This window comes from Homarus americanus, unplaced genomic scaffold (genome assembly GCF_018991925.1).
Source record: "Homarus americanus isolate GMGI-L3 unplaced genomic scaffold, GMGI_Hamer_2.0 scaffold27247, whole genome shotgun sequence".
Classification (NCBI taxonomy): Eukaryota; Metazoa; Arthropoda; class Malacostraca; order Decapoda; family Nephropidae; genus Homarus; species Homarus americanus.
In genome coordinates, this window is record NW_024742868.1 from 77,987 (window position 1) to 102,708 (window position 24,722).

The 24,722-nt window shown below is 40.5% G+C and overlaps 2 protein-coding genes across 3 annotated transcripts; both read left to right on the top strand.

Moving 5' to 3' along the window:
- The first annotated feature begins 3,822 nt into the window (after window positions 1–3,822).
- Window positions 3,823–14,719, top strand: LOC121877068 (gamma-butyrobetaine dioxygenase-like). Its single transcript, XM_042382696.1, has 9 exons — window positions 3,823–3,962; window positions 11,355–11,463; window positions 11,835–12,028; window positions 12,232–12,363; window positions 12,641–12,834; window positions 13,137–13,242; window positions 13,496–13,710; window positions 13,800–13,960; window positions 14,084–14,719. The coding sequence occupies exons 1-9, from the start codon at window positions 3,897–3,899 to the stop codon at window positions 14,236–14,238; spliced, it is 1,332 nt and encodes a 443-aa protein (XP_042238630.1). The 5' UTR covers window positions 3,823–3,896; the 3' UTR covers window positions 14,239–14,719.
- A 5,237-nt stretch (window positions 14,720–19,956) lies between these two features.
- Window positions 19,957–24,439, top strand: LOC121877069 (gamma-butyrobetaine dioxygenase-like). Of its 2 annotated transcripts, XM_042382698.1 has the most exons (10): window positions 19,970–20,116; window positions 20,981–21,049; window positions 21,296–21,431; window positions 21,564–21,757; window positions 21,961–22,092; window positions 22,370–22,563; window positions 22,866–22,971; window positions 23,225–23,439; window positions 23,529–23,689; window positions 23,813–24,439. In XM_042382698.1, the coding sequence occupies exons 4-10, from the start codon at window positions 21,638–21,640 to the stop codon at window positions 23,965–23,967; spliced, it is 1,083 nt and encodes a 360-aa protein (XP_042238632.1). In that variant the 5' UTR covers window positions 19,970–20,116; window positions 20,981–21,049; window positions 21,296–21,431; window positions 21,564–21,637; the 3' UTR covers window positions 23,968–24,439. The 2 variants fall into 2 exon arrangements, with proteins under 2 accessions (XP_042238631.1, XP_042238632.1); XM_042382697.1 differs by lacking the exon at window positions 20,981–21,049 and having other exon boundaries at window positions 19,957–20,116.
- The last annotated feature ends 283 nt before the right edge of the window (window positions 24,440–24,722 follow it).

Sequence of the window (24,722 nt, forward strand, 5' to 3'; positions counted from 1 at the left end):
TGGTCGTGAATGGCTGTCCAGGGCAATTGCTATAAATTGCCGACTGGAAAAACATTGTGCAAACAATGGTTGGGCATTCATTGATAGCTGGCAACGATTCTATGGCAACGACTACCTGTACAGTCGTGACGGAGTACACTTGTCTCGTGCGGGGGTAAAGACGTTGTCTGCATCCCTGGAGCGTGAAATTGTCACTCCAAAGGGGGGGTTTCGCCAGTAGAGAGAGGTCAGGGAAAGTGGGAGTCAAAAAACAAGCAGGTCCTGGGAAGTAAAATTAGTTACTCAGGACAAGGGGTAAAACAGGACCAGGGAAGGGTAGGTTTAAATGTATACTATACAAACAGTAGGAAGGCAGAAAATAGGATTTGTTGAGAGCGGGCAGCATTGCATGCACGAGAATGACGCCAGAGTAATCACTTAAAACTTGGATAGAATCTGGCAAAGTGTAAATTTTTTATCAGAGTACTAATAGAAGGGTACAACCTTTTCACAAGGACAGGGAAGGTAGAAGGGGGGGAGGGGGTTGCACTCTTCGACAAGGATACATTAAAAATCTTTGTATTAATAATTCAATAAAGGGGAAATAGAACTGACAGGTGGGTAGTGAAGGAAGAGAAAACTAATTATGGAGGATTAGGCCCCATGGGAAAGAAGCAGCTCAGCCCATATGGCAGGAAATGAGTAGGGCAGCAAAATACAACAACTCTACATGCATTATGGGATTAACCTGTGAAATATTGCCTGGGACACATTGTGGTGGGTGACTGTGAAATTGAAGACTTTTAGACAGGCAGGTGACACTCTGAAAATGAAAGCTAATTACAACCCAATAGAGGTGACAATATATTAGACCTAGTATTAACAAATAGAGAAAATATTACAAGAGATATCACAGTAGGGAAAGAACTAGGTAACAGTGATCACAGAGAAATCAGGTTCACACTAAATTGGGAAACAAAAAACAATGACAATATGGTCAGAGTCCCAAACTTTCGGTTGGCGGATTATCAGGGGTTAAGAAGGTATCTAGGTGAATTCACCTGGGAACAGTCACGTCACGTCATATATGACACAACAATTGATCATGACTATAATATATTCACTAGTATACTAGATAAAGCACAAGAACAAAATATACCATACAGAAAAATTAGGTCAAATAAGAATGAGCCAAGGTGGATGACCAGAAAACTTAAACATGACATAGGAATAAAGAAAGGAATTTATAAGAAATTAAAGGGAGGAGAGGAGCAGCTCAGAAATAGGTAAATGAACTATCTAGGACTGTTAAGAAAAACGTAAGGAAAACAAAGAGAGACTATGAAGTCAAAATAACAAGAGAATCCAAGGCGAATCCCAAGGGATTTTTCCAGGTATATAGAACAAAAGTCAAAGACAAAGTTTGGCCTTTAAAGTCAGGGAGGGGAGAAGTGATAAATAGCAGTGAAGAAATAAGCAAAGCATTGAACAACTACTTATCAGTTTTCACAGAAGAAATTCGCGAGGAAATTCCAGAGGTGGAACTGATATTTAGGGGAAAGGAAGAAGAGAAATTAAAGAATATCACTATCAGAAAAGAGGGTGCTCTTAAGAGGATAAATAAACTAAAGAAGACAAAATCCCCAGGGCCGGATGAAATTTTCCCTCGAGTCTTGAAAGAGTGCAGGGAACAGATTAGCGGACCCCTCGTAAATTTATTTACAAAATCATTAGACACGGGAGTTGTGCCAGACTTGTGGAAACAGGCAAATGTAGTGCCCATATTAAAAAAGGGAGACAGAGCATCAGCGTCAAATTACCGGCCGATCAGTTTAACGTCAGTAGTGGGGAAATTTATTGAATCAATTATAGCAGATAGCATCCGATCGTATCTAGAGAAAAGCAAATTAATCTACGACTCTCAACATGGGTTTACAAAGGGAAAAGCTTGTTTAACAAATCTGCTGACATTTTATAGGAAAGTCTTCGAGGTAGTAGATAATGACGAAAATTACGATGTTATTTACTTAGACTTTAGCAAAGCATTTGACAGAGTACCGCATCAGAGGCTTCTGAGAAAAATTAAGGCTCATGGTATCGAGGGGAAGTTTTATATTGGATAAAATCATGGCTCACCGATAGAACGAAGAGGGTCAGCGTAGATGGTGTTAAATCTGAGTGGGGCCGTGTAACCAGTGGGGTTCCCCAGGGTGTCAGTACTAGGCCCACTCTTGTTCATAATCTACATAAACGATCTAGATACTGGGATCAGCAGTGACATAAGCAAGTTTGCTGATGACACCAAAATAGGGCGGCAGATTAATTCAGGGCAGGATGCAAATGCATTACAGGAGGATCTAAATAAACTGCAGGGGTGGTCTGAAAAATGGCAAATGAAATTCAACACCAGAAAGAGCAGCGTACTTAATTGGAAGAACAAATACTGACAATGTATACAGCCTTAACAACATCAACCTAGAGAAGTCGACTTGTGAAAGAGATCTAGGGGTACTTGTAAGCCCGGACCTACGGCCTAGAAAACAGTGCGTTAATGTTCGAAATAAGACAAACAGAGTATTGGGTTTTATATCTAGAAGTGTAAGTAATAAGAGTGCAGAGGTCATATTGCAACTATATCTTGCGCTAGTCAGGCCGCACCTCGATTATGCGGTTCAGTTCTGGTGCCCTTATTATAGAATGGATATCAATTCACTAGAGTCGGTGCAGCGAAGAATGACGAAAATGATTCCGGGACTTAGAAACATTCCATATCAGGATAGGTTAAAGAAACTTAACTTCCATTCCCTAGAAAGACGAAGAGGCCGGGATATGAAGTGGCTTCAGTAAGAAAGGAATCAATAAAGGGGATATAGATAAAGTTCTTATAATATCTGAGCAGGATAGGACTCGAGCAACGGATTTAAGTTGGATAAGTTTAGGTTTAGGAGGGAGATAGGAAGGAACCGGTTCAAAAATAGGGTGGTGGACGAGTGGAACAAGCTTAGCAACTTTGTAGTAAGTGCTGGAACGCTGGAAAGTTTCAAAAGGAGGCTAGATAGATTCATGGATGATAGAGAGTGGTAGTAACTCTCGACAGGAGCTGCCATGCAGAGGCCAACCAGCCTATTGGAGACTCCTTATTTTCTAATGTTCTTATGTTCTTATCTGTGTGTGTTGGTGTTGGTGTTTGAGCGTGCTGGTGCACGTGTATGTTGGTGCATGTGTATGTTGATGTTTGTGTATATTTGTGTATGTTGGTGTTTGTGTATGTTGATGTTTGTGTATGTTGATGTTTGTGTATGTTGATGTTTGTATATGTTGGTGTTTGTGTATGTTGATGTTTGTGTATGTTGGTGTTTGTGTATATTGATGTTTGTGTATGTTTATATTTGTTTATGTTGGTGCTTGTGTATGTTGGTGTTTGTGTATGTTGATGTTTGTGTATGTTGATATTTGTTTATGATGGTGTTTGTGTATGATGACATTTGTTTATGTTGGTGTTTGTGTATGTTCGTGTATCAAAGAGAAAGACACACAGTGTCATGTCCCAGTATGAGCATCGTAAGACACAAACGATGGTTCAGATAACATGGTACTGTATCATAATTCCTCGTATGAAGCTTCACCGTTGAATTCCTCATATAACACAAAGGCCAATATATAACTGAACAAGATCCCCATGTAATAACTTATGGGTTTATGATTGAATTTAAGTAAAATCTGTTACAGAGTGATGCCAAAATGACCGTCATTTCAGCGTCTGTGTTGTCTTAACATTTTATGGCAACTCGTCATAGTTCGGCATATATAATGCCGCGGGGCAGCACCTCCTTCACCAGAATACCGAAAGAAATCACTGTCAAAAGGCTCCTACTCCTCCACCTCGTACAGGAAACTTTAAAGAGAAAGAGAAAAAAATGTTTGTCCAACGTTACTCAAGGCTGGCTGGGACAACTGTTTTGAGGAGCCTCACCCGTCTCCAGGTAGGTCACGTCGTTCAGTCACCAGGTAGGTCACGTCGTTCCGTCACCAGGTAGGTCACCTCGTCCCGTCACTAGGTAGGTCACCTCGTCCCGTCACTAGGTAGGTCACGTCGTCCCGTCTGTAATGGGCCCCTGTCTCATCATAAGAACATAAGAACATAAGAATGGAGGAAACTGCAGCGGGCCTATTGACCCATATTGGGCAGTCCCGTTTACACCCAACCCCTATTGCTCATTGTAGATCAACCGTAAGTTCCACTATTTATAAGTGAATGAGAAAGAGGACGGCGTTTATGTATATAAACGTGAATCAACGTCCGTTCGATAAGACTTGGTGTGCGTGTCTGACTAAGGCATCGCACTAGTGCGCGCTTACATAGATGCTGACATAACATAAGAACATAAGAATGGAAGAAACTGCAGCGGGCCTATTGGCCCATACTGGGCAGTGCCGTTTACACCCAACCCCTATTGCTCATATAAGCATCCAACCTATGTTTGAAGCCATTCAGCGTATTCGAGTTCATGATGATATTTGGTAACTTGTTCCATTCATCCACTACTCTGTTTCCAAACCAGTGTTCACCGATTTCACGCCTAAATCTAAATTTATCTAATTTAAAACCATTGTTACGAGTTCGCTCCTGGTTGGATAGTTTGAGTACCTTTGTAATGTCCTATTTGTTTAGCCCTGCCTTCCACTTATACACCTCTATCATGTCGCCCCTCGCTCTACGTCTCTCGAGGGAGTGCAAATTTAGATGCTTTAGCCTGTCAAGGTTCCTAATGCCCGGGATTAGTCTTGTCATTCTCCTCTGAATTCTTTCCAAGGATTCTACAGTATATCCATTCTGTAATACGGTGACCAGAACTGAACTGCGTAATCCAGGTGTGGTCTCACAAGCGCAAGATACAGTTTTAGGATGACCTCGCTAGTCTTGTAACTAACACTCCTTTGTATGAACCCAAGTACTTTATTAGCCTTGTTACGAGCAAAAACACATTGTTTACTTGGTTTAAGGTTCCTACTTATCATTACTCCTAAATCTCTCTCGCAGTCGGATTTCTCTATGGCATCGTTGTTCATCTGGTATCTGGTTTCCCTGTTTACATCTCCTATATTGAGTACCCAAGTACTTTATTAGCCTTGTTACGAGCAAAAACACATTGTTTACTTGGTTTAAGGTTCCTACTTATCATTACTCCTAAATCTCTCTCGCAGTCGGATTTCTCTATGGCATCGTTGTTCATCTGGTATCTGGTTTCCCTGTTTACATCTCCTATACTGAGTACTTTACATTTGTCGACGTTGAATTTCATCTGCCATTTTTCAGACCATTCGAAAAATTTATTTAGATCTTCCTGTAGTTTTGCCGAGTCCTCGTCAGATTTAATAACACGTCCTATTTTAGTGTCATCAGCAAATTTACTTATGTTGCTGTCTATGCCGATATCTATGTCGTTTATGTATATAATAAATAATAATGGTCCAAGTACTGAGCCTTGGGGAACTCCACTTGTGACGTTGCTCCAATGGGACTTAGTGCCGTTAATGCTCACTCGCTGTTTCCTGTCCTGTAACCACGCCCTAATCCATTTAAGGATGTTACCTTTGATGCCATGTGCTTCTACCTTTCTAATTAGTCTTTCGTGGGGGACTCTGTCGAAGGCTTTGCTAAAGTCGAGATATACCACATCATAATTGTGCCCCTCGTCCACCGATTCGAAAACTGATGAAAAGAATGTTAATAGATTAGTTAGGCAAGAACGTCCGCTTGTGAAGCCATGCTGGGAATCATTGATCAATCTGTGCTTCTCCAGGTGATTTCGAATAGAGTTTGAAATGATTGCTTCCAGTAATTTGCCTACTATTGATGTTAGACTGATTGGGCGGTAGTTAGAGGATAGTGATCTATCCCCCTTCTTGAAAATCGGTATTACATTCGCTATCCTCCAGGATTCTGGTACTACACCTGTTTTTAAGGACATGTTAAACAACTTTGCTAAGGGCATACTAAGCTCTTCCTTACATTCCTTTAATACTCTGGCAAATATCTCATCGGGACCAGGTGACTTATTAGGCTTTAGTTTGTCTGTTTGCTAACTAACATCGTTACTAGTCACTACTATCTCACTTAATTTGTTTTCTTCACTATCTCTGAATAGAGTCGGTGCCTCGGGTATCATGTTTAAATTTTCGGTGGTGAAAACTGTTGAAAAATATTTATTCAAATTATTGCTAATTTCTCTGTCGTTATCAGTGAGCTCGCCGGTGTCTGACCATATTGGTCCAATCTTTTCTCGTGTTTTAGTTTGATACATTTGGTAGAATCCTTTGGGGTTTGTCTTCGCCTCCCTTGCTATCCTTACCTCATTATTCCTCTTTGCTTTCCTTATCTCGGTTTTAACCCTACTCGCCAATACCCTATAATAGTTCTGGAGGTGAATTTCCCCACGATTTATCCTTCTACCTATAGCCTTCCTTTGGCCAATGATGTTCCTTAAATAATTATTAATCCATTTAGGGTCATTGTTGTCTGATCTGAGTTTTTTGTATGGTATGTTCTGCCTTTGTGCATTAAGTAACTCACTATTTAAATTGTCGTGGAACTCGGCAATCTCAGATCTCGTTATCAGGTCGGTGTCATCTGACAGGTTCACAGCCAAGCGCGACACCCCCTCTCTCAGCTGCCTCTTTAAACTGTCAAAGTTCGCCCTTCTGAAATCTGGTACTTTAGTGGAATTTTCCTTACGTCTGCCCTGAAAATCTAACTGGAATCTAATTTCTTTGTGATCGCTGTTTGCAAATTCGTTCCCTACCTCGACCCTGCTAATGAGGTTTTCTCTGTTTGACAGAACTAAATCGAGTATATTATTACCCCGTGTGGGTTCAGTTATATGTTGACTTAGAAAACAGTCCTGGATAGTCTCGAGAAAATCCTCTGATTCTGAGTTACCTGTAAGGTCAGTCCAATCTATTTGGCCAAGGTTAAAGTCGCCTACTATACAGACTTTGTTGTGTATGGAAGCCCTGCGCATTTCATATGGGCTTCTCCCTCTTGGGAAAGTTACCCTTCACGTGATCAGTTCATGTCTTACTCATAGGTAGTGGAAAGTTACAGGTGGTGAATCTGAATATAAATCAGATGTAAGAACCCATTTATACAATGCGTTCTGTTGATGAGACAGTGGCCATTACAGAGGTTTTAAATTATGGGAGCCGTGATATTGTCTAAGGTTAGCAGCAGATGGCGCTGCCTGTGTACGTAACTCGAATATGAAAATAAATGACGTCATAGGCCTGGTATGACTACACAGTGCAATAATGGTAAGATTTAAAAGCCCTTAAATATTAACTGTACTTTATTTGGGGCTCAATAATGAAATGAAGGTATCCTATCCTAACATAACCTAACCTTGGGGAGAGGCTCTGAGATGGAAACACACACACAGTCATCCTTGACCACCGACGGGTCAAGACGGGTCAGACGCACCTGGCGCTGCTCAGCAGCAGCCACGTCAACTATTACGTTGACCCATACCAACTCCCTCATAAGAACATAAGAAAATAAGGAGTCTGCAATAGGCCGGTTGGCCTGTGCATGGCAGCTCCTGTCGAGAGTTACTACCACTCTCTATCATCCATGAATCTATCTAACCTCCTTTTGAAACTTTCCAGAGTTCCCGCACTTACTACAAAGTTGCTGAGCTTGTTCCACTCGTCCACCACCCTATTTGTGAACCAGTTTCTTCCTAACTCCCTCCTAAACCTAAACTTATCCAACTTGAAGCCGTTGCTCCGAGTCCTATCCTGCTCGGATATTATAAGAACTTTATCTATATCCCCTTTATTGATTCCTTTCACCCACTTAAATACTTCTATCATATCTCCCCACACTCTTCGTCTTTCTAGGGAATGCAAGTTTAGTTTCTTTAACCTATCCTGATATGGAAGGTTTCTAAGTCCCGGAATCATTTTCGTCATTCTTCGCTGCACGGACTCTAGTGAATTGATATCCATTCTATAATAAGGGCACCAGAACTGAACCGCATAATCGAGGTGCGGCCTGACTAGCTCAAGATATAGTTGCAATAAGACCTCTGTACTCTTATTACTTACACTTCTAGATATAAAACCCAATACTCTGTTTGCCTTATTTCGAACATTAACGCACTGTTTTCTAGGCCTTAGGTCCGGGCTTACAAGTACCTCTAGGTCTCTTTCACAAGTCGACTTCTCTAGGTTGATGTTGTTAAGGCTGTATATATCGACAGTATTTGTTCTTCCAATATTAAGTAAGCTGCACTTGCTGGTGTTGAATTTCATTTGCCATTTTTTAGACCACCCCTGCAGTTTATTTAGATCCTCCTGTAATGCAGGAATATCAACAAGTTCTCGCCAGAAGTTACTATTTCATTTGGGAAAGGAATGGAACCAGTGTTGAATAGTGGTGAACAGTGCTTAAGTCAGTGAAAAACAACTCAGCAGTTATAGTTGAGTCTTACCCAAGCTAACCTTCACACAGTGAGGTCCCAGGTACCCAGTGATAATTCCCTGAGACTCCACGATGGGGAGGCTTGGGACCACACCTCAGTGAGTGAGGTCCTGTAACCACGTGGTGTCCCCATGATGCTACGACACCACGTAGTGAATGAGTTGCTACAGCATCATGTGAAGTTCCTCATAACACCATCTGTGAGGGAATTAATACACCACGTGATGCCCCTCATAACACCATCTGTGAGGGAATTACTACACCACATCAGGCCCCTCATAACACCATCTGTGAGGGAATTACTACTTCATCAGGCCCCTCATACACCATCTGTGAGGGAACTACCACATCATCAGGCCCCTCGTAACACCATCTGTGAGGGAATTACTACACCACGTCAAGCCCCTCATAACACCACCTGTGAGGGAACTAGTACTCCACGTGATGCCCCTCATAACGCCATCTGTGAGGGAGTTACTACACTACGTGTCTGCTGTTCAACACCAGCTCACATGATCTACGTGTGTTAACATTAATCTGTATGTTCACTGTATGTTCCTTCACCTTTCTCTAATGAAGGCTTTTGTTAAACCACCAATGTATGTAATAAGTCTTTTATGTCCAATGTACATTTTCAGCCTTCGGGCTGCAAACTTTTTCAATAAACCGTTTATTATTATTTATTATTATTATTATTACACACACACACAGACACACACACACTATACATTAATGGAATAAAAGTATAATTATAAAAAAATCATCAATTTTCTTTATAAAGTAACAGAGACAACAGGTGATGACCGCTGCCTCACCATTTACTTTATATCTTATGTTGGCAACATAATTATTACCACAACAGTCAGACCAGATTACAGCTCCTGTTCCCTCAACTCCCTCTACTCTGCATCCCCCCCCCCCCTTTCACCTAACACCTCCTCCCTCCCACATCAACATTTCCTCCATCTTAGAAACTTTATAAGAAATATATTTCTTTTGCAATGATAAGAAAAACAAGGAGGTCTTTACTTACTGCTTGAGAGTAGACTACCAGCAGCGTATGTCTGGGCAGCACCAACAACAGACAAGGCATATCCAGGCCACTGATCAGCCTGCTAGTAGCTTGGGCGGCCGGTCACGTCTGTTACACATTATTGGCAAGTATTGGGTATGTACAGTACGGGTTTCAGAATGTATCTGTACCTGCGCCATTGTTGGTCAAGTCTGGTCTTGACTGAACTCACACTTGGTGCCGTCACAACACTGACAGGTTGTTACAACAGTTCACAACGCTCACTCTAAACAGTTTGTCTGAACAGCTTCGTGAAGGCTTAACACTGGTCAACAACACACCGAGTAGATCATCAGCTCAGCAACAGACAAAGAAAGGAAAGTTAAAGGACTCATATCCAACGACCATAACCTGGTGATGTAGTGCGTGAGCTAAGCCACAGATGGCGGTGTAACGATGCACGGGTCGAAACAGCTTCGGTTTAGGAAGGCACGGGAAGGTTACCGATGGCGGTGTAACGATGCACGGGTCGAAACAGCTTCGGTTTAGGAAGGCACGGGAAGGTTACCGGACTTTGTGGCCAACTGTTCTTAAGCTATCTAACCGTGAGCGAGTACGTAGCAATGGTTTTAAATTAGACAAATATTGAGTTAGGCGCGAAATAGGTAAAGATTTGTTTGAAAACAAAGTTGAGAATGAGTGGAATAAATTACCAAACACCATCATTAACTCGACTTCACTAGAAAGTTTCAGATATCGGCTAAACAGATATATGAGTCATAAAGGTTGGGTGTAAACAGGGCTGCCTCGTACGTGCCAAAAGTTCCGCTGCAGTTTCTTTCATTCTTACGTTCTTATGGCACAAAAATGGTGGTTGAATTCCCTGAAGACAATACCGTAATTCAGGTTAGTTAACTTGATGTTATGATCTCTTTTAGAAATCGGACAGCCAGCCTCAGGTAAAGTACTTAAATCATTTTCCCTTAAATTGTGTAAGGAAAAAACGTTCCTTGATTACCTTACAATCTGAGTGCCACTTTGAATGCCATTTTGCGAGCAAGTCTTACGAATACACCCATCTTTAGTTCGAAGGAAAAATAACGTACAAACATTCTAGAGTCTGTTTACGGATTCACCAATATTCTGTAAGTTAATTATTATCCTCTACCTGATGTTAACTCAAGGTATCCAGTCAAATTATAGAACTTCACGGAAACTGTCCAGTAACTAGAAAACTTAATGTACGATTCTTTGATAATTCGGGTCCAGTGAATATTTCAATGTTGGATATACTCCTATAGGTTATGATAGAGTCCTGGTGTAATATAACCGCTATAGTGGTTCCAAAAGTCACTCAATTAGAAGTGTTATCGCCTCAATGTTATAGTTATCTGCCACACTGTTTTATCTTCGTGTCTCTGTAGGTTAATTCTCGCAAACAACTGAACACTTCCGACACACGCTAGATATACTTCATTAAATTAACTATTATTGTTATAAATTTCTGTACCTGAACTTGTAACTGTGTAAGAGGACAGGTGTTCTCTCTACTCTCACTGCCCATATCTTACTTATACTCTTACTTTTCTTGTCTTAGTTCTTTCAATTGTTCTTTTTACTTACTTCAATGGTTACTGCATAACCTTCGTTCTTTTTGGTAGCATGTCGAGGGTCTAGGCACATGGGTATTGTAATTCTGATATCAAGTCACTTGGACGGAAATAAAGGTGAAATACTGTGGGAAAAATGAATACTCTTAAAATACTCTAAGAACAGGTATTTGTATCTATACCTGCTGTGCCTGCACCATAACTATACAGTAACTGTACTAATACTATCATTTATAATACTCACATTATCCTGTGTACCCTTGTATGTTGACAGGTGAGGCCAATGAGTGTGGCTTATTCCTCCACCTCTAGCAGTCAGTGTCACCTGAGTTTGGCAGCCGAGGCCAGCAAGCAGGTGGCCATGAAAGAGGCTTCACAACCAGGTAGGTGCTCCCGCTCTGGCCCAGGAAATAATTCTGATTCGCTGATAGTAGAGGATAACAGCATTATTTCCTCGGTAGTATGGGGCTTAAATAAGTTTATTCACAGACACTGTTAGTGGCATGTAGCCTATGTTGATACTACACTACCTTATTTTAACGAACATATACTGTAGAACACAGTTTTCGTAGTAGTATAAGTGCAAATAAAAACGATAAGAGCACTTACGCTGTACGCCACTTGGCTTAAAACTAACAGCAAAACATTATCGTCATCGCCATTATGGGAAAAACAATTATCACTCGAAGCTTACTGAGAAATATCTGTCGATTATTACTGACCGTGATGTACAAAAATTTGTTCCCGCCCACAGCCAGCCACCTGGTGGCGTCTTTACCGGACCAGGAGGGCCTCAACGTCAAGTTCGGTGACGGGAGTGCCAGCCAGATGCCGTACGTGTGGCTCCGTGACAACTGTCAATGTTCCAAGTGTTACAATCCCGTGGCACTGGGGAGGAGCTTCCTCTTGGAGGACCTCGACGTCAACGTCCACGCCACCAAAGTTCAGGTAACACCACTGACAATGACACCTGATTCTACCTGTCTTCCTTCCAGTAATATAAGAATTTTGTGTACTAGCTTACGGTTGTATATATGGAGCTCTTCTATGTGCACATGTAATACTGATATTTACTTGATATTCCTCTACTTATACAGAGTAAAGATGAGAGATGCTGTCAGTGTTGTAGAGATAATTATTATTGTTTGCAGGAAAGTGAAGACGGGGTGGAGATAGAGTGGAGTGACGGTCACAGCAGCCAGTTCACAGCAGAGTGGCTGTATGACCGAGCCTTTACGACCTCCGCTCGAGCACAGCAGCGTAACAGATACGCTCTCAGCAGGGTGAGTGTTGGCACCCTCACCTGTACTGAGTCTCTGATAAATTATATACCTAAAAATGTTACCTATACCGATAATCACATCACAATTATTTTCTACTAATTAGTTACCTTTTACCTGAACAGGCTTTACTATATCCCTCCGTTAAATACTTTATTTATTGATCTAAACAGTAATTTTAGCTGCTCACGTATTCAATAACTTATTTATCTGTCATTTTTATCGACATTCTTCATCATCCCGTTTTGACGTGATCCTTAACCCCCTCCCGCACCCTCAGGAGCCATGGGGTGTGGAGCACAAGCCAGCAGAGTTCGACTACCAGACTCTGATGGAGGACGAGAAGGTGCTGCTGGACTGGCTACTGACGATGGAGACGAAGGGATCCGCCTTAGTGAAGAACACACCAAACAGGGACGTGGCCGGACCTGACCTTATCAACAACATCGCCTTCGTCAAGCAGTCCCACTACGGGTCAGTGGCCAGTCACTGTTCTCATGTTGTACAAGATAAACCAAATTTCAAGTTAGATGATCAAAAGAACATTAAGTATTGTATTATTGTGTTCACGTATTGTTCCATTCATTCACAGTCTCAATACTTCTTTCTTGTTGGGAAAAATTACCCGTGATATAAAATTTAGTTTCCAGGTTCTGTAATGAAAACTACGTGAACATTTTTTATGAGACTTTAAATAGCATGAATATTTTACGCTACACTTTACATCATTAACAGTTAACGACTAAGAGTAAAAATATTGCTTTTCGTCCCCTCAGACCTCACTCACCAGTCATCAACAGAGAAAACACCAACAACGTCGCCTTCACCAACGTTAAGCTGGGCATGCACAACGACCTAGCCCAGTATGAGCAAATGGCCGGGGTAAGTTGAGGCTCACCAGCTACAGTACTTGCTCCTCATCAGCTTTGAATATATTGAGACATTTCTTAGGCAACCCAAACTTTCATAACTGTCAGTAGTTTGGTCGAGTTCATAGTGTTTGGTGTTTATTGTTTGATAAGTCAGGAGACATTATATAATTGATCATACGTGACACCAAACCTCAATATCTTTTAACAAGAGTTACTCTATAATGTTGACTCCTATTGCAAGTTATAAAGTTGTTGTGTTGCAGATCATCTTCATCCAGTGCGTGATGCAGCACCAGGGGAAGGGAGGTGAGAGCGTCATCAGCGATGGTCTCTTAGCCGCCGAGTGCCTGAGGAGGGACCACCCAGAGGCCTTCCAGGTGTTGACCACCACCGACGCCTACTTCTGGGACAAGGGCCACGCTAACTTCCCCTGGGAGATGGAGAGCTTCTTTAAGATATCCAAGAGGCCGATAATAACGTGAGTTGATCTCTTGTGTGTACAACAACCCGTGATCAATGTATCATCACACAACTGTTCTCACACTATATTTTCGTCTCCTCCTTCAGGCTAAACAACGACAACGAAGTCGTGTGTGTGGCAATGAACAACGGCGTCCGTCACTCTTACCTCGACCTTCCCTCCCACAAGGTCAAGAAATTCTACGCTGCCCTGAAGCTCTTCAACGACATCCTCTACGACAATGCCATCAGGTTCAAGATGGAGGCGGGTGAGTTATGGCCACGAGTGTCTACAACTGTTATCTTGATAACATTACAAGGTTTATTGACTTACCATTATATTACGGGTATTAGATATATTAATTAACGTGATGTACGTTTGGTTGTGTCAGGTGACATGATGACGCTGGACAACATACGCTGCCTACATGGTCGTGAGGGCTATGAGGACTTCAGTCCGCGACACATTGAGTCTTCCTACCTGGACTGGGACGAGGCTCGCTGCCGCCGACGTCGCCTTCAGGAGAAACTTGAACTCTTCGTGTAAAACAAAGCCTCTTGCTGTTGATCATCATTCGTATCACTAAAATTCATCGTTGATGTGAACTGAAGGAAAACGAGAAAATTTTACGGTTTTGGGAGAAGTTTGAACCCAAGGACGTGTTGCATTTTAAGAACTTCGTAGAATTCTTCTTGTTATGCCTACCAGGTCAGTATCGCCATAAAGACCTCTGGTGCAGCTCTTATCATGTAAGTTTCGCCTCTATACTGATACACAAGTAGTCTTAAAGGCGTCACATCAACTGTATTCTTTGTATTTCAAATATCTGATTTATAAGTCAGAATATTACTGAAATATTTACTCTTTAATAATCTCCGAGTTTGATCTTTGAAACAAATAATATAAGCAATACCTTATCGCTGTATTAACAAGATGTTGTATTAATGAATATTTATTGTGTGATGAATAGATCTCTTATGGTTTGCCATATTATATATTTGTCTTATAGGAAAATGTACGAGTTATATATATATATATATATATATATATATATATATATATATATATATATATATATATATATATATATATATATATATATATATATATATAGTATATGTATCAGTGTTAAGCATTTATTTTGTAGTAATGTAAAGGTACTTTTTTAATAAAGAAAAACATATGCTTTCAGGGTATTACTTTATTCCTGTTATGCTTGGGTGTTGTGGGTGAGAGTTGGACACACACACACACACACACACAAACACATCAACTTGGATCGTGTAATATAACATGTAATAGCCAATATAAAATCAGACAGGGGTTATCCTGTCAGTGTTAGTGACCACTTTATCACCTCCTGCAGCTGGAAGAATGTCAGGGGAAATATAAGGCAAGACAACATCATGAAAATACAGCAAATGAAGAATTACTGTAGAGAAAGTGTTTCTAAATTTACTACATTTCCAGTTCCGGAATAATAAGAGATACAGCTTAAGACACCCAGAGCAACTAAGACCAACCCCATGTGCTCCTCTCAGTCCCAGACCTCCATAAAATATCACGGTGTGAAGGTGTGGAACAACTTACCCCCACCCATCTGAGCGAAGACTATGCTCCCTTCCTTTAAATCATCTCTTAAGAATATCTATTATCTAAGTATTAATACTTCTTGTAACACTTACTATATTTACATTACGTGCTTTTATTGTACCATGAAAACCATTTTATCAGAAATTATTATGTAAATAGATAAGTAATTACCATTGCAATAAACATATTTGCCAACAAGACATAATCCTGACAGCTCTGTCCTCTTGTTCAACCTTATTACTGTACAACCCATGTTGTACTGCTCCCCCATTATACTTATGTTTTTCAATTCCACTGTAATTTATGTATATACTTGTAATATAAATAACCAAAAATAAATACATTAATAAAATAAATAAATATTGAAGTGATAACCGTTGTAACATTATGAGATGTTCTTATTGCCACCATGCTATTGTACTATTCCAGATGATACTAAATGTTACATAATACTTCCTTGAGATAAATGTATAGTATATGTCAGGTGCCTCAAAGAGAGCTCAGGTTCTCAACTGGCTCAGTCATGTTAATATTGTTATTATTATCCACTCTGTATCTGTGTTTTTCTGGCTAAATAGACTGTTTCAATTCAATTCAAAATATTGATTGGTCTCTTGTGAGTAATTACATGGAGGTAAACGACGCCTCGGAGAAGATCTTGAGTGAGATATCAGTACCTATCAAACACCGAAATCAACTCACTCGTAAGGTCAAAAGAGACAGACATGATGGCGAGTCACACAAAAAGTTTCGTAGGATAAGAAGCATGGCAGCTTCTGTCGAGAGTTACTACCACTCTCTATCATCCAGAATGTATCTAGCCTCCTTGTGAAACTTTCCAGAGTTCCCGCACTTACTACAAGGTTGCTAAGCTTGTTCCACTTGTCCACCACCCTATTTGTGAACCAGTTTCTTCCTATCTCCCTCCTAAACCTAAACTTATCCAACTTGAATCCGTTGCTCCGAATCCTATCCTGCTCGGATATTATAAGAACTTTATCTATATCCCCTTTATTGATTCCTTTCACCCACTTAAATACTTCTACCATATCTCCTCGCACTCTTCGTCATTCTAGGGAATGCAAGTGAAGTTTCTTTAGCCTATCCTGATATGGAAGGTTTCTAAGTCCCGGAATCATTTTCGTCATTCTTCGCTGCACCGACTCTAGTGAATTTATATCCATTCTATAATAGGGGCACCAGAACTGAACCGCATATTCGAGGTGTGGCCTGACTAGCGCAAGATATAGTAGCAATAAGACCTCTGCACTCTTGTTACTTACACTTCTAGATATAAAACCCAATACTCTGTTTGCCTTATTTCGAACATTAACGCACTGTTTTCTAGGCCGTAGGTCCGGGCTTACAAGTACCCCTAGATCTCTTTCACAAGTCGACTTCTCTAGGTTGATGTTGTTAAGGCTGTATACATTATAAGTATTTGTTCTTCCAATATTAAGTACGCTGCACTTGCTGGTGTTGAATTTCATTTGCCATTTTTCAAACCATCCCTGCAGTTTATTTAGATCCTCCTGTAATGCATTTGCATCCTGCCCTGAATTAATTTGCCGCCCAATTTTGGTGTCATCTGCAAACTTGCTTTTGTCACTGCTGATCCCAGTATCTAGATCGTTTATGTAGATTATGAACAAGAGTGGGCCTCGTACTGACCCCTGCGGAACCCCACTGGTTACACGGCCCCACTCAGATTTAACACCATCTACGCTGACCCTCTGCGTTCTATCAGTGAGCCATGATTTTATCCAATTTAAAACTTTCCCCTCGATACCATGAGCCTTAATTTTTCTCAGAAGCCTCTGATGCGGTACTCTGTCAAATGCTTTGCTAAAGTCTAAGTAAATAACATCGAAATTTTCGTCATTATCTACTACCTCAAAGACTTTCCTAAAAAACATTAGCAGATTTGTTAGACAAGATTTTCCCTTTGTAAATCCATGTTGAGAGTCGTAGATTAATTTGCTTTTCTTTAGATGCGATCGGATGCTATCTGCTATAATTGATTCAAGAAATTTCCCCACTACTGACGTCAATCTGATCGGCCGGTAATTTGACGCTGATGCTCTGTCTTCCTTTTTGAATATGGGTACTACGTTTGCCTGTTTCCACAAGTCTGGCACAACTCCGGTGTCTAATGATTTTGTGAATAAGTTTACGAGGGGTCCGCTAATCTGTTCCCTACACTCTTTCAAGACTCGAGGGAAAATTTCATCCAGCCCTGGGGATTTTGTTTTCTTTAGTTTATTTATCTTCTTAAGAACATCCTCTTTTCTGATAGTGATATTCTTTAATTTCTCTTCTTCCTTTCCCTTAAATATCAGTTCCACCTCTGGAATTTCATCTCAAATTTCTTCTGTGAAAACTGATAAGAAGTAGCTGTTCAATGCTTTGCTTATTTCTTCACTGCCATTTATCACTTCTCCCCTCCCTGACTTTAAAGGCCCAACTTTGTCCTTGACCTTTGTCCTATATACCTGGAAAAATCCCTTGGGATTCGCCTTGGATTCTCTTGCTATTTTGATTTCATAGTCTCTCTTTGCTTTCCTTACATTTTTCTTAACATTCCTAGATAGTTCATTATACCTATTTCTCAGCTGCTCCTCCCCTCCCTTTAATTTCTTATATATTCCTTTCTTTATTCCTATGTCATGTTTAAGTTTTCTGGTCATCCACTTTGGCTCATTTTTATTTGACCTAATTTTTCTGTATGGTATATTTTGTTTTTGTGCTTTATGTAGTATACTAGTAAATATATTATAGTCATGATCAATTGTTGTGTCATCTATGACCTCACCCCTTCTACTGTGGACTGACGTGACTGTTCCCAGGTGACCTCACCTAGGTACCTTCTTAACCCCTGATAATCCGCCAACCGAAAGTTTGGGACTCTGACCATATTGTCATTGTTTTTCTCTTCCCAAATTTAGGGTGAACCTGATTTCTCTGTGATCACTGTTACCTAGTTCTTCCCCTACTGTGATATCTCTGATAATATTTTCTTTATTTGTTAATACTAGGTTTAATATATTGTCACCTCTAGTAGGTTCTGTAATTAGTTGTTTCAAAAAATTGTCCTGTACTGCGTCTAGGAAATCTTCAGATTCATAGTCACCTACAATGTTGTCCCAGTCTATATTTCTGAAGTTGAAATCCCCCATAATGCATAGGTTGTTATATTTTGCTGCCCTACTCATTTCCTGCCATATGGGCTAAGCTGCTTCTTTGCCAAGACTTGGGGGCCTGTAAATCACTCCCATAATTAGTTTTTCTCTTCTTTCCGTGATTTCTACCCACACAGACTCGGTTCCTGGACCCAAGGTTGACAGCACCACGTTGACCTGTGGTCTACAGCTCCATCTGACAGATGAAGATTCAGTATCCATCCGGTACAGCTGAGGGTCGAGTCTTTCACACTGCAGTACAAATAAGGTCAGTCAACATGTGATGAAGAGTCCTGTGGGGATGTCTGTCTGTCTGTTCCAGCCATAGCTCCAGAACAGAATTAGAGACCTGAAACTTTACACACATTATACGGGTCCTAAGGTTGTGCATCTTGGTACTCCTATTGACGGCGCCATTGTTATCAAGGAGTTAATTAACCTTCCTGGAGCAGTTAATGGACCATTCTCTAGAGATAAAGCAGCGTTCTCAAGGGTTTAATTCATCTTATTTGATGGGTTAAGTCAACGCTCTTAAGGGGTTAATTTATCCTCGAAAAGGGGTTAATCATCGTACTTGAAGGTGATGAATTAGCCTCTTGAGGATGGTGAAATTGCACATTAAGGACTCTCAATTAACCCCTTGAGTACGATGAATTAACGCATTGAGCACGGTGAATTAACCCCTTGAGCACGATGAATTAACCCCTTGACCACGACGAATTAACCCCTTCACCACGATGAATTAACCCCTTGAGCACGATGAATTAACCCCTTGAGCACGACGAATTAACCCCTTGAGCACGACGAATTAACCCCTTCACCACGATGAATTAACCCCTTGAGCACGACGAATTAACCCCTTCACCACGATGAATTAACCCCTTGAGCACGACGAATTAACCCCTTCACCACGATGAATTAACCCCTTGAGCACGACGAATTAACCCCTTCACCACGATGAATTAACCCCTTGACCACAATGAATTATCCCCTTGAGTACGATAAATTAACCCCTGAGGACAATTAATCCATTTAAGGATGATAAATTAAGTTTGTTTTCTTGAAGAGTTTAATGTAGTTTAGCCTCTTCACTCATTCACCAAGTCACCAGCGTTGAGTCACTGTCCTCCACGCTAGTTTGTTCTGTTGTCGTACTAAGTGGAAGGGAAACCACTATCTAGAACCAACGGGGCAGGCCTCCTCATGTGTAGCGTTGATTCATAAATCATCGTATCATTTCACACAAATGACAGCACAACCTTGTAGTGACGCTGAACATAAAATGACTTTTCTCTTCTTTATATTTACAACAGTTCTCTTTATCCACATAACGTTCATGCCTCAATAGTGATAGGCCTCTCTAAGAACCTCCCGAAAAGAGGTAGAAGTTAAAAGAAATAACAATAACGGGAGACGCAGCAGCACACCTCACGGAGACCTCAAACATGGCAACTCAGCCGCCATGTTTCTGTATAAAATGGGGTGATCCAGCGTGAACTATCATTCCTTCTGCTTGACTAATAAGAGAAGGTAAGACAAGGAGCTCTCCGGAGACCACCATCACTACCACAACAACAATCATGTCTTGCCAGCGTTATTCTCGTCTTGTGCTCTCTGGAGCAGCAGCTATGAGGACTGTCACCCATCAACAGGTATGAAGTAAATCTTTGTTATTATTTCCGGTATTAGAGCAGTAAATAGCACGTCTTGTTTCATCATCTTAGTGAACCAAATTACTTTGTTTTTTATCTCAATAATAAATTATTTGTTTTTATTCTTATTGTACCATTTCCATAACTTTCTTTTAATAAATTTCCATTTCCTACGTCTTCTATTCTTCGTAGATTAATATTCTAACTCCCAAACGTATTTACTCTTATGCAAACTTAAATTTAGAATTCTCTATTTAGAATCCCTTTAATCTTTAATTTATAAAGTATTTTATATACATAGTTTATGAAATTATATAAACATTTTCATGTCAAATTGTCTTTTATAGGATTAAAACTTTTATAAAGTGTTTAGTTTTATCAGTTAGTGGAGATGATGTTAGCACTTCATTAACTTCTTAGTTATTAACTTTTTAGTTAAATATAGTTAATGTTTTGTTATCTATTATTAGTTATTTAAAACTGTCAATAGGTGGTGCTGCTAGTAAAAAGTGTAGTTAATATTACTCATTAGTTTCTTAGTGTAGACGATTTTATTTAACCATAACTATGCTACAGTAGATGAGGCTAATAACCAGTCTTGGTATTTAGTGGAAAGATAATTAATAACTTTAATTCTACACAGGTGATAACTTTTATTTATTAACGGTGTTGATAGAAAGTTAATCTTCAACAGTGGCATTAGTGAAGCTGATGTTAGATTACTCTAAATTCTACTAGTTAACACTGTTAACCTTTAATTACAACTATTAGGAGAGTTCAGTATTTCTAAGTTGCCACTGTTGCCAATATGGCAAAGAGGCACTGTGTGCCCACCTCATATGAACGACACTTTTGTTATGACAGATATGTTGGTCGACAAGAAGAGAGAAGACTTGAAGATGCAAGAGCCAAGAGACAACCTGTCGATCACAGGTTATAATATTTACTAACTGTCTGCATGATAACACTTGTTTATTACACTCTATGTTCTGCTACGCTTCTTGTTTACTTACTACATGCTTCTGTATCACTACAGATTTAGAATGTCATTGATAAAGTCATTTAGACTTAAGTACTCTAGTTGGTCATGCTATTTTTGCTCTGATTGATTACCATTCTTTCTGCTGACTGAAACACGACAACAAAGGTGCTCATTATGTATCTTGTTTGTGTTCACAGGTGAGGAGGAACTGTAATAACTGTAACAAGCGGGGTCTGAGCCTCGTGTCCTGCGCCAGACAGCAAGTCACCATCAAGGAGAGTCCTGTCTCAGGTGCCGCTCGCTCTCCCGCCCTCAAGGGAATCACACCTTCAGGTAGGTCTTCTCTCGCCTCCCACACATACCCATAATGATACATTTGTTCTTCTTCCCTGTTTATGATATCATTTTAAAGGCCCTTATTGAGACAGTACAGAGGTGGTGTACATAAATTTGTTGCCCCTACAGCCAGCCACCTGGTGGCGTCTTTACCGGACCAGGAGGGCCTCAACGTCAAGTTCGGTGACGGGAGTGCCAGCCAGATGCCGTACGTGTGGCTCCGTGACAACTGTCAATGTTCCAAGTGTTACAATCCCGTGGCATTGGGGAGGAGCTTCCTCTTGGAGGACCTCGACGTCAACGTCCACGCCACCAAAGTTCAGGTAACACCACTGACAATGACACCTGATTCTACCTGTCTTCCTTCCAGTAATATAAGAATTTTGTGTACTAGCTTACGGTTGTATATATGGAGCTCTTCTATGTGCACATGTAATACTGATATTTACTTGATATTCCTCTACTTATACAGAGTAAAGATGAGAGATGCTGTCAGTGTTGTAGAGATAATTATTATTGTTTGCAGGAAAGTGAAGACGGGGTGGAGATAGAGTGGAGTGACGGTCACAGCAGCCAGTTCACAGCAGAGTGGCTGTATGACCGAGCCTTTACGACCTCCGCTCGAGCACAGCAGCGTAACAGATACGCTCTCAGCAGGGTGAGTGTTGGCACCCTCACCTGTACTGAGTCTCTGAAAAATTATATACCTAAAAATGTTACCTATACCGATAATCACATCACAATTATTTTCTACTAATTAGTTACCTTTTACCTGAACAGGCTTTACTATATCCCTCCGTTAAATACTTTATTTATTGATCTAAACAGTAATTTTAGCTGCTCACGTATTCAATAACTTATTTATCTGTCATTTTTATCGACATTCTTCATCATCCCTTTTTGACGTGATCCTTAACCCCTTCCCGCACCCTCAGGAGCCATGGGGAGTGGAGCACAAGCCAGCAGAGTTCGACTACCAGACTCTGATGGAGGACGAGAAGGTGCTGCTGGACTGGCTACTGACGATGGAGACGAAGGGATCCGCCTTAGTGAAGAACACACCAAACAGGGACGTGGCCGGACCTGACCTTATCAACAACATCTCCTTCGTCAAGCAGTCCCACTACGGGTCAGTGGCCAGTCACTGTTCTCATGTTGTACAAGATAAACCAAATTTCAAGTTAGATGATCAAAAGAACATTAAGTATTGTATTATTGTGTTCACGTATTGTTCCATTTATTCACAGTCTCAATACTTCTTTCTTGTTGGGAAAAATTACCCGTGATATAACATTTAGTTTCCAGGTTCTGTAATGTAAACTACGTGAACATGTTTTATGAGACTTTAAATAGCATGAATATTTTACGCTACACTTTACATCATTAACAGTTAACGATTAAGAGTAAAAATATTGTTTTTCGTCCCCTCAGACCTCACTCACCAGTCATCAACAGAGAAAACACCAACAACGTCGCCTTCACCAACGTTAAGCTGGGCATGCACAACGACCTAGCCCAGTATGAGCAAATGGCCGGGGTAAGTTGAGGCTCACCAGCTACAGTACTTGCTCCTCATCAGCTTTGAATATATCGAGACATTTCTTAGGCAACCCGAACTTTCATAACTGTCAGTAGTTTGGTCGAGTTCATAGTGTTTGGTGTTTATTGTTTGATAAGTCAGGAGACATTTTATAATTGATCATACGTGACACCAAACCTCAATATCTTTTAACAAGAGTTAGTCTATAATGTTGACTCCTATTGCAAGTTATAAAGTTGTTGTGTTGCAGATCATCTTCATCCAGTGCGTGATGCAGCACCAGGGGAAGGGAGGTGAGAGCGTCATCAGCGATGGTCTCTTAGCCGCCGAGTGCCTGAGGAGGGACCACCCAGAGGCCTTCCAGGTGTTGACCACCACCGACGCCTACTTCTGGGACAAGGGCCACGCTAACTTCCCCTGGGAGATGGAGAGCTTCTTTAAGATATCCAAGAGGCCGATAATAACGTGAGTTGATCTCTTGTGTGTACAACAACCCGTGATCAATGTATCATCACACAACTGTTCTCACACTATATTTTCGTCTCCTCCTTCAGGCTAAACAACGACAACGAAGTCGTGTGTGTGGCAATGAACAACGGCGTCCGTCAATCATACCTCGACCTTCCCTCCCACAAGGTCAAGAAATTCTACGCTGCCCTGAAGCTCTTCAACGACATCCTCTACGACAATGCCATCAGGTTCAAGATGGAGGCGGGTGAGTTATGGCCACGAGTGTCTACAACTGTTATCTTGATAACATTACAAGGTTTATTGACTTACCATTATATTACGGGTATTAGATATATTAATTAACGTGATGTACGTTTGGTTGTGTCAGGTGACATGATGACGCTGGACAACATACGCTGCCTACATGGTCGTGAGGGCTATGAGGACTTCAGTCCGCGACACATTGAGTCTTCCTACCTGGACTGGGACGAGGCTCGCTGCCGCCGACGTCGCCTTCAGGAGAAACTTGAACTCTTCGTGTAAAACAAAGCCTCTTGCTGTTGATCATCATTCGTATCACTAAAATTCATCGTTGATGTGAACTGAAGGAAAACGAGAAAATTTTACGGTTTTGGGAGAAGTTTGAACCCAAGGACGTGTTGCATTTTAAGAACTTCGTAGAATTCTTCTTGTTATGCCTACCAGGTCAGTATCGCCATAAAGACCTCTGGTGCAGCTCTTATCATGTAAGTTTCGCCTCTATACTGATACACAAGTAGTCTTAAAGGCGTCACATCAACTGTATTCTTTGTATTTCAAATATCTGATTTATAAGTCAGAATATTACTGAAATATTTACTCTTTAATAATCTCCGAGTTTGATCTTTGAAACAAATAATATAAGCAATACCTTATCGCTGTATTAACAAGATGTTGTATTAATGAATATTTATTGTGTGATGAATAGATCTCTTATGGTTTGCCATATTATATATTTGTCTTATAGGAAAATGTACGAGTTATATATATATATATATATATATATATATATATATATATATATATATATATATATATATATATATATATATATATATATATATTTAAGTATATGTATCAGTGTTAAGCATTTATTTTGTAGTAATGTAAAGGTACTTTTTTAATAAAGAAAAACATATGCTTTCAGGGTATTACTTTATTCCTGTTATGCTTGGGTGTTGTGGGTGAGAGTTGGACACACACACACACACACACATCAACTTGGATCGTGTAATATAACATGTAATAGCCAATATAAA